The sequence below is a fragment of the Pundamilia nyererei genome, unplaced genomic scaffold, assembly GCF_000239375.1.
Source record: "Pundamilia nyererei isolate P.nyererei 1_Seehausen unplaced genomic scaffold, PunNye1.0 scaffold00002, whole genome shotgun sequence".
Taxonomy (NCBI): Eukaryota; Metazoa; Chordata; class Actinopteri; order Cichliformes; family Cichlidae; genus Pundamilia; species Pundamilia nyererei.
In genome coordinates, this window is record NW_005187403.1 from 705,333 (window position 1) to 716,415 (window position 11,083).

General features: G+C 36.8%; 1 protein-coding gene across 1 annotated transcript in view; it reads left to right on the forward strand.

Annotated features, from left to right (window-relative positions):
* Nucleotides 1–5,587, forward strand: part of bcl7a (BAF chromatin remodeling complex subunit BCL7A) — a 6,790-nt gene extending 1,203 nt beyond the window's left edge. The window contains exons 2-6 of the mRNA XM_005720041.2: nucleotides 1,858–1,939; nucleotides 2,098–2,194; nucleotides 3,130–3,279; nucleotides 4,107–4,210; nucleotides 4,418–5,587. Coding sequence (XP_005720098.1) covers nucleotides 1,858–1,939; nucleotides 2,098–2,194; nucleotides 3,130–3,279; nucleotides 4,107–4,210; nucleotides 4,418–4,492 — 508 coding nt within the window. The 3' untranslated portion in view covers nucleotides 4,493–5,587. The remainder of the gene's footprint in view (nucleotides 1–1,857; nucleotides 1,940–2,097; nucleotides 2,195–3,129; nucleotides 3,280–4,106; nucleotides 4,211–4,417) is intronic.
* The last annotated feature ends 5,496 nt before the right edge of the window (nucleotides 5,588–11,083 follow it).

Genomic DNA, 11,083 nt, shown 5'->3' on the forward strand with positions numbered 1-11,083 from the left:
TCACTTTGGTATAATTTTACAACTTTTAAATTGACCAGAATTTAAGTTTCAGTACCTAAAAATCGGAAGGTCAAACTGAAGAATCAGAATTGAAGTATTTTTAAGTAATCGGCATTGAGTTATTTTTGAAAGAGTCAATAAAAACATCTTACTGGTTGGTAGTTTAGAGGAAAAGAAGAGCCAGTAAGATGTTTACCCCTCTCACTTTATAATTACCCAAGATTATTGGGTTACTCGCCGGATTACAGAGAATACTGACCTCTCCTTCGATTGATTAATCAGTAATGGATCCATAGAAAATGATTCAACAGACCACATTTCTCCCATATTAGCTTATTGCTAATATGAGTTCCCTGTTAAATTCATAATTGAACTGAAAATCGTTCTCCCCACACAGAAGATATTCAGGCTCGGTCATTTCTGAAAGACCTCCCTGAACCTTATTATCCTACCAGAGCACTTCACTCTCAGGCTGCTGGTTTATTTGTGGTTCCTAGAATTTTAGACAGTAGAATTCAGAGGCTTCAGTTTCCATAAGTTCTCTCTCCTTTTAAGATTTTAAAGTTCAAAACCTTTCTTTTTTTTTTTAAAGTTTCTATTTAGGACTGGATCAGGTGACCCTGAACCATCCCTTAGTTATGCTGCAGTTGGCTTAGGCTGCTGGGGGCTTCCCGTGATGCACTGAGTGTTTCTTCAACATTCGTCTCTTTTTACTTTCTGTGTGTTTATACAGCCCGACTGTATTCAGTCATTAGGGAATATTCAACTCTGGTTCTTTCTCCCATAGTATGTCTTTTGTCATCTCTCTCTCTCTATGCTCTTCACTTTCAACCCCAAGCGGTCAAGGCGGACGGCCGTCCCTCCCTGAGCCTGGCACTGCTGGAGGTTTCTTCCTATTAAGAGAGTTTTTCCTTCTACTGTAACCAAGTGTTTGTTCATAAGCGATTGTCTGATTGTTGGAGTTTCTAATATTGTAGCATCTTTACTATACAGTACAAAGTGCCTTAGGTGACTGATGTTGTGAATTGGTCTTAAATCTCTTAGTATCCTACTGAGAGTTTTTTCTTTCTTTTCATCCCCCCCTCCCTCAAAACTACAACTAAAATGTAAAGTTTCTCAGCATTAATTAAAATAATAATGAACTAATTTACTGTTTCATTAATTTTCAAAGCCATTTTTAAAAGGCACCAATAATCCTGGTATCAACTTCACAACTCTTATTTATAGTACTTTTTTGTGCCTATTTTTAGAGCCTAACTTATTGCTTCATCGCTTGTTTTGTCAGATCAACAATCCCAAAGTATTAATTTCAATAGTATGAGGAGGAGAATACTGGCAAAGTATCTGATCTGAGAGGCTGAAAGTTACAGCGAGTAATGTGAGCTGATAAAAGGCAGTAAAAAAACAAGGTTGTGATTATTATTTATTTATTTTTTACCCCTTTGCATTTTAAAGACCAGAGAAATGAGTAACTGAGAATACGAGTGTTCGGCATACGAGTGACTAAGCAAACCAATCGCAAGCTTTAACCTTTGGTGTTCAAAATGTCAGGTAACATAGGATTTCTTATTTTGTAGCTTCAGGTTACTATCAGAAATGTTTAAGACATTCAAATATTCACTGGAGAAGGATCATTTTTACTTAATTGAAACAGTGGTACCTTACCAACAACAGTTGGTACACTCTGTACTTTAAGAACATAACTGCTATACTACTATCCAATACGTACTTTTTTTTTTTTTTAATTGTATTTTACATTCCTATAGCATCATTTATAGAGTGGCTACAGTTATATCTACACTGCTTTCACACTGGCCCAGCGCCCTTGAGTCAGCTTGGTTTTTCTGTGCCTTACAGGGAGAAGAAATGGGTGACTGTTGGAGACACGTCCCTTCGCATCTACAAGTGGGTGCCAGTTACAGAGCCCAAATCAGATGATGTGAGTTCATTATCATCACCACCACCATCATCAAAATCATCAAAAGCTGTATACTGATTTATCCAAGCTCCGGGCTGTGTTTGTTCATCTTCCTGTCACTTTATTGCACGTTGGAACCAGTTTTACTAACTAACATCGCGCGTATTCTCCTGCTTCAGAAGAACAAGAACAAGAAGAAGGGCAAAGACGAGAAATATGGCTCAGAAGTGACGACTCCAGAGAACAGCTCTTCTCCAGGGATGATGGACATGCATGGTGGGTGTTTATGCCATGCTCCAAAAGCCTATCATCTGATATTCTGTCATAAACTGTGGAGTCTCCCCACAGCCACTACAATCCAAAATATAAAATGTATTTATAGTTGTATGATACAGCTTCACTTTACAGAAAACGGCAAAAAAAAGGAGAAAAGTAAGTGAAGCTGTAGGACTTCCAGACAAGCTTGGGAAAGTGAGATAATGTATTCCAGGCATTTTTGGAAGGAAGTAGTTCTTCCATTGGCTGAAAGACTCCAGTAACCATACTTGCATGAGTAACAACAGGCAAACCTTTATCCAGTCTTTGGTCTGAACACGCCACCTATCATCTCAAGGCAAAAAACCAGAAAACAAAAAGAAAACCAGGCGGGCCCTGTGCTTTTTTTTTAATCAAAGGTTTCTAAACTGGAGGAAATGGTGGATTTGTTACTGACTACTTTTGAGTAAGACATTAAGTTGATTTGTTTTTGCAGTGAGCATTCCCTGCAAAACCTACAGTGTGTGTGTTCATGCTAATGAAGAAGCATGTCACCCAGTGTGTCTGTGTGGCTCATTGATGTGTTTTTAATAGTTTTATGTTTTTTTTTCCCCAAAGACAGCAGTGGTGCTATGACACAATAATTAGCTAGATTTTATCACAGAGATTACACCCTGATAATGATAAGCGGAAGAGAATGGATGGATTTTTTTTCTTGCCTTTTTAAAGTTCCCTGTTTTTCCTTTGCATATTGTTTTTTCTTCTGTTGCATTATCATGGCGTGAAAATTGACAGCGTAGACCCTTTAATACTCTTTGGAGTCATTCATTTAATTTTTTTTTGATTATGAATCAAGTATTTATAAAAAAAAATGAGCATGACACTTAATGCTGCAAACCAAAATCTGTTTGCCTTTAAAGTGACTGTGCAATACTTTCAATCTGTGTCTTTGCTAGATGACAACAGCAACCAGAGCTCCATCGCTGACTCGTCCCCAGTGAAACAGGAAAACAGTTGTAGCACCAGCCCCGCCCCAGAGCCCACCTCCACATCACACCGTGACAATGGTGAAGCCAAGACTGACCAGAGCCCAGACAGCAAGAGGGGTTAGGCACTTGCAAACACACTTCCAAATAAACAGACAGACACACATACTTTAAATGACAGTCTTATCCAAAGCTCCTCTAGCAGGTGGTGGAGTTGCATTGTCAGATGGGTGAGGAGCCCCTTCCTGTTTTTGTTTTTTATCCTCAGAACAAATAGCATCACACTGTGAGAAGATTAAAATGACTGCTTCTACATAGTCAAACACTCATACGGGGACCACAGACACAGTGCAGCTGCCGTGTTGTTCCCCCCGGGACTTTAACCGTCAACCATCTTTTACCGCCACCCTCAATTCATCTTAATGCCAAAACCCCCTCTCATACATTCACATTCTAACTTACATATTATATTTTTGCATATCTCAATGTACTCCTCACAGCAGCAGTCTTGTGGGGATTGAACCTGGAAATATTGCACCACGAATTTGAACTGAGTGCACAATAAGCAAAGATTAAACATGTTATACTTTTCAAAGAATAGTGTACCATTCAATTATGGAACACAGAAGTAAAAACATTACAAGAAATAAATCCTAGAATGAGGTAAACAGGCCAATGAGTGTGTCAGTGTGTGTCTATAGTCTTGCAACCATAACATTAATCAAACCAATTGTTTCAGAATTGATCATAAATAAGCTTCAAGAAAAATTGCCAAACACACTGAAAAGAATTGGTGTAACTCCAAAAGTGAAAACTGTAGATAAATTTGAGGGTGTTTTTGGCAGTTCATCTCTGTGACCACACTGTCATTAAAGTATAAAGTATAAGACAATTCAACAGGTATGTGTGCTCTTGTGCTGATCTATCATTGTCTTAACAATCTCCAGGTAAGAGCATCCCTTCATCAGAGACCTCAGAGAGAGCACAAAGTGCCAAGAGAGACAGCCTGTCCTCAGGGGAGAAGGACTCTTCAGACAGCAAAGCCACTCAGGTATGAACACATCTGTCTATAAAATTTGAATCGGTGTCATATGATCTGCTGTTGTAACCCCTAGAGGGAGCAGCTCAAAGAAGAAGAAAGTACATCCACTTTACTTCGCTTCTCAGACCCAGAAGATATCCTTTATATACAGTCTATCATATTACTATTTATTAGTCCAGAAAAATCCTCAATATTTTCTTTTCTTCTTGCCTGTAGGACCTAGAGGATGAAGCCCCGCCCAGCAAGAAAAGCAAACTGGAGTCCTCATCTCAGGACTTTGAGGAGAGTTAAATGTTTGGGGCTGAGTCATTACTCTTCTTCAGCCTCCTGTCTCTTTCCCTTTGTCCTTCCTCCATTAACTCTAGATAATTTAGGGCTAATGGACATACTGGCTCTCCTCTCACTCCTGTTTTTCTTCCCTCACCTTCTCCTCTCTACCTAAACTAAAAGGGATAATGGACGTCTCCCACCCTTCCTCTCTCACTTTCACCCTAATGGCTGCTTCCCCTCCAGTTTGTCATCTTTGCCCCTGACACTCCCCTGTCACAGAGGGAGAATGGATATTACCTCTGTTCACTGGTCCCCCTCCGTGCTTCCTTCCAGTCCTCCACACTTTTCACTAATGCCAAGAGACACGCCGAACCTGGGCTGCAACCCCCTCTGTGAACAGGGGCAGCGCTGTCAGCCAAGCCACCACCAGGCCAGATGACAAACACTGACCTGCTTCTGTGACTAAAAGAGTTAACACTGGGATTAGGATGAGGTCAATCGCAGACACTGCTCTGAGACCATTTTTTAAACGTTTCACTGCTAAGGGTTTAGCTCAGGATAACTGAAGAGGCTAGCCTGGTCTCAGATCAGCGGCTGCGGGGGGGAACCTCCACCCTAGGACCACGTCACTTCAATCCTCCCGATGCGCCTCCTGTTAGACTAATGTTCTATATTTGTTTAGGAAGTGTTTAGGGTTTTTTTCTCAGGAGGGTCAATGCACTGTTATGGTATGTCACAATCGATCACAGATAGATTTGCTGCTGTAGTGGATGTCTTTTTTCTCTATCCATGAAAAGTTCACCATTGACATATGTTTTTGTTTTTTTTGCTTTCAAAGAGAGTTTGTTTATGGTTCGTAGAGGAAGAATATAACAACGGTACTGGTTGAGATACACTCTTGGTTAAGTAGTAAAAACAGGCATAGCTAGCGTAGGTCCTGGAGGTGTGCCTTGAGTTGCTATGATTAAATACACGTTTTAGGTCAAGCAGGTTTTGAATTACAATTTTGGTGCCATGTTTTGTTTTGTTTTTTGCCTTACAATTATCACTAAATAGTTTTAGCCGATATTTATTTTTTACCTACAACTGTTTTTCATTTAAAAGGAATAGATGAACATTTTGGGAAATATTTGCTTTCTTGCAGAGAGTCAAACAAAAAATATGGCATTGTCACAGCCAGGCATTAGTTAGCTTAGCTTGGTATAAAAGCTGGAAAAGGGAAATGGCAGGCCTGGGTTGGTCTAAAATCAGTCAAATAAGAACTAGGAACACCTGTAATGTTGCAGCAACACACAAATCCACCAGGTTAAATTTCCTTGATGGGTGTCGCCCAAAGTAGGACGGGACAGGAAGTGGCAGAGGGAGAAGCTAGCCTAGCAGAAATAGTATTTGATTTTGGTTATTTTACTTTTGTGAATTTTTCTCTAGGGGGTCACAGCTTCTGTCAAAGACAGTCTGGCACATAACTCCCTGTGAATGACACGACTTAAGTTTTAGATTTGGTTTTCTTTTGTTGTTGTTTTTGTCCAAAAGCTTTGGAGATGTTAGTAGGTGAAACTAGCTTACATGTTAACATGCTATTTATTATTTATTTACAATTATTATTTTTACTTTTATACTAGAATGAGACGAAGAAAGAGACGAAGTCCCTCATTACTTCTTGGCACATAAGAAAGTGTCTAACTGTCTCCTGCCATGTAATCGCGTTATATCGCATTATCATAAAACTCTCTGCTAGGAAGCAAATTGGCGTGCTATTCCTTTACACAGTTGGAGACTGGAATTTGAACACTACCCAGAAGTTAATTTAGTTTTGTCTTGTGAAAATGTTGCAATTTGTAAACTTCAGTCAGAACACCAGTTGTTGGTCTTTGTCTACTTCAGGTGTTTGTTTGTTTTTCTTTTAGCACCTTTAAGTAGAAATTGACCAATTTCCTGGACCGGTTTTCCCACCTGCTCCACCATTTAATCACTTCTCCTCTGTGTAAGTCTTCTGTGTATCACTACTTCTCTATGACCTACTAAAGTCTTTTAGCTCAAACATTGGTTCTAATCCTCCTTCAAGGTGCTGTCTGTTGGCTGAATCCATACACATGTGGCATCAAGCTCTTGGTTTTGTGCAAAGTTGTGCAATTTACTTGAACTTTGTTGTGTGGATTCAGGCCTGTGACCTCTAATGTACAACCTCACACATCTAAGATTTACTTTCATTAATTGAGATTTCCTTGTCAATTTGGATTGAAATGAATTGACTCACCACAAATCAATGATTTCATAACATAACAGGGGCTTTATGATGCAGAATTACTTGATCAGATTTCAGCAAATCAGCATTCACATGGATGGAGAGAAAAGAAATAAAAAAAAAAAAGTCTTGGTATAGAGGACGGATTAGCATATACCTCATTCCCAGTCCAGCAGCGCTGGAACTTAAAATGCTATTGTATTGACATTAACAGTTATAAACAGCATTATGTACACTCAGTTTAAGAAAAAAAATCTCACTTATGTTGTAGCTTTCACCTGATCGAGCCAATTGCTTATAGTTTGCTCATAACTGTAAAAAAAGAAAAATGGAAAAAAAGAGCTGTGAGATATAAGATCTTGTATGTTTTGGGGTTTTTTTTTTTCTTGGGACCATATTGTTTTTCTTTAGATCTTGTACAGATTTATGGTTTGGTTTGACTTATTTATTCCATCAGTAGTGCTTGGTTTTTATCATGTCCAATGGTTTTGTTTTCTTAATAAAAGTCACAAAATTTTCTGGGTGTTGATGTTCAGTGTTTGTTGAGAAGAAAAAGGGCACGAATCATGAGGACATCTGAAATAGCAGCCTTATCAAAGTATGCTTTTTGCTTTTGAGTGGCTTGTTTCAGCTTGCTTTTGCCAGTATGTGAAAGCTACATATTCAGACACACTTTTTTTTCATACCTTTGTTACAGTGGAACAAAGACATGAAAATATTAATAGTACGACTGACTGCCCAAGGCCCCAATACCAGGAGGGGCCCTTGGAAGCCTCAAATGAACAGTTTTCCATTCACAATTTTTACTTCTACTTAATGTAATCATTAAGTTACCTGAATAATTAAAAAAAATAGTGGAGGCTTAGATGCCACTTTGACAAATGCTTTAGTCCATTCAGTTCTTACAGAACAGTGCTCAACTCTTACAGTACAGCTAATTAATTTTATTAAGTTGACTGCTAATGAAGACTGAGTCATATCTATAATCAAGAAAGCAAAACTGGGTTATCAAACAAGAAAGAGAAAAACCAAACTTCAGCCGTTAGCAAAACATTTATGCAACCACAATTACCACCATCTGGTGGTCTTCAGATAGAATGTAGGTTTAATGCACGTACACACTGCCTGAATTTCTTTTAGCCAAAAGTTACATGCACGTTTTAGAGTGGTTTTAGCGGTTTTACTTTACATGATTGCCACGTCTTTTTCATGTGTGAATTACACTGCCAAGTTCCAAATTTCTCCTTTTTCCATGCACTCCCACAATATCTGAGGTACTGAAGCCCTGGTTGATTTATATTTCTATTAATGTAACCAAAACAACAGGAAAATAAGTATATCAATTTCACAATGGAGATGTTTTTATGTATATACTTTCCTTATTTTTCTTGTCAGACAACTATTGAAATGTGAAAAAAGTGCATCTGGGACGAGCAGTGGCTGACCGGTAAAGAGGAAAGAAAGGACGAGAGCAGCTTTTCTTTTCTTAGCATTTGTATTGTTCTGTTCAGGAGTATACAGCACATAGAAAACAGTGACATTTTCCACCACATTAACATCTGTAAAATGGTTTGAAACCATTTATAGATGGTGCCTGAAATTGTTACATATAAAACATTACACCAATAATTAGACGCATCACTTATAACAATGTTTTAAAGTCTATACAAATAATTTTCCCCTTGAGTGAAAACCTCCTTATAGAATGTCAGCCTTGTCAACAGGGCAAAAAAATAAGATGTACACATAAAAGCTATCTTTTTGTTCCATGGCACTGTGTACACATTTAGCAGAAGGAAACTTCTGATTAGTATTTACAAAAACTAGGGTCAGTGGTTAGTCATGTATTATACACTGTTACACTGGAAGATTCAATATGATCCAAAATTGTGCTTTAGTATAAGATATATCAAATAAAAACTGCTATACAGGGTTAATTTAAAGAAATAGTTTGGCAATTAAGGTAATTCACTTAGTCGCTTTCTGACAGCTAATATTCTTGTAGTAGCACCTCTAAAGCTCACAAACAGTTATATGATCATGTTGCTTTAAATAGTACAAAAATGTAAAAAAGAAAAAGAAAAAAAAAGGCAATTGGTTTTATTTTCAACACATTTATAATGCTTCCCAATATTTCTTCAATATGTGCTACGCTAACCTGGTGTAGCTTTAAGCTGACTGCACTTTAGAAATCCATTGAAATCCATTCAGTACCATATCCCTGCTGTTTCTTTGTTTATTGTGCTTATAATTACAAAATCCACCAGATGTTAGGATTACCTTTAATTTCTATATATGTGCTAACGTGTGCTTTAATGATGTATTTTGAGGTTATCATTATTTTGTAAGAAACCAGGTTATACAGGAGTTACACATGCTGTGTGGTAACTATGTTCACAGTAAATGTTTTTAGTGTATAATAAGGTGGCTTTCTTAAGGTAACTTTAAATAATGATGTATGTTCATTTGACAAAGTAAAGTCCAGTTGTATTGTGACTTTTAACAGTCACAATACAACTGGAATAGACTTTAGTAGTCAGTGTCATTATTAAACTCTCAAAGCGAAAAAGCAGAATTACTAAAATGTCAAACTTTTGCTTTAAAGGTACTTGTTGTAAATTCCTTTTTTGAAATCATTCTTCACGAAATAGAGAAAAAAAGAGAACTAAAGTTTAAGCAGGGCTGGACTACACTATGTGTAATACCAATTTCCACAACAAGGTGGTGTAGCAAGTCAGTGTAACGTACAACTCTATTTTGGGCATTTTCAGCCTATTAGTACAGTATAGAGAATAGACAGGAAAGCAGACTCAAATCCCTGGTCCCCTGCTTAAAAATGCTATTTGTAGGGGTACCCAGTGTAACCTACATTTAACCAAGCAAATAACTATGAGCACATTCTTATTTTCAACACACCTGCTGATCAAACCCTGCACCTTGGCGCTGCAAGTTTTCCTTAAATGCCGGAGAGGGAGATTGCAAAAAGTACCTTTAAAGAGGTCGGCATGAAAGTTAGTGCTCAATGATCGGCACCGTCCTCCTTGAAAAAATAGCTTTTAAATACTTTGAGAAGAAAACGTACATTTACTGAATCTTTAAAGTGGATAGTGCAAAGCTATCAAAGTTAGTAGAGGCTTCTGGAGTTTCATTTGGGCAGTTTCCTGTAACATTAGGCAGATGCATTTCAAAAGCCCACCTATACTACAGTAGTCCTAACACTGACTATACACCTTCAATCAGTGCTAGCTTATTTTCCCTTAAGGGTGTCACTGGCTAATAAAAGATCATACAATAAATAACAAAATGCAACTTCATTATTAACCTTCAGTAACTTTCTACTGCATCGTTTGAAACATATCAACCTGTGGGAGACTAAACAGGAAAATGTGTTTATTCCTGATGTTGAAAAAGCTGTTGAAACCTAACCATGAGATCTGTTTAGTAGCTTTTGATTAAGTTCCCCATTCATCACAATATTGCAGGCAACTTTTAAATTGTAAACTTTTAGGCATCTCAGGAAATGGTCCTTAAAAATCTCTTAGAAATAAGAACAATGTGAGATTATAATGAAAAGATCAGCAGTTACTAAACAGACAGAATTGTGTTATTTAGTTAAGCAATAAAACTTTATACTGAAAAAAGTACGTGTGAAGGTAAACCCATGCTTTGAAAAAAGGGCCTGAAATTATTATTTTTTGGAAAGTACCATTTCCAAGGTCAAGATTGAACTATATCCATATCAGAAAATATTTACATTTTCAGCATTTAGGTTATTACTAGAACTTAGGTTGCTAAATCTGTTTAAACAAATTAAGTCAAAATTATTTTAAATATTAAACTGAACTATTTTAATTGGAAATCTGTGACAAATTTAAGAAAAAGTATGAAATATTACAAGAAATAATATTATTTTATGATCACTTTTATCATAATATTTTATGATAAAGTGATCATGTTTTGAGAATAAGGGGTCATGTGAGAATATGAGAATAAAGTTAAGAAAAAATATCTTACTATTATAATATAATATTAATTTGCTAAAGTAAATGCAACAGTCTAAGAAAACAACGTGCCGTAACATTTTGAAAATACACGCAATATTATGAAAATAAATTATTTAAGAAAAAAGAAATCCCCTCACTAAAAATGTCTGTATAACATTTTAAATAATAAAGCCAAATGATTTATTGAAAAAGTTGTAATATTCTGAGAACAAACAAATAAATTTTTACAGTGATGCAGTATTTTTAGAATACTAACTATGATAATTACCATTATAAGAATTTAGTAATAATATTCCAAATGTCTATTTTAATATATGCACTTGAAACAAAGTGTTGAGGAAAATTTGTCTGCTTTTCCTTGTC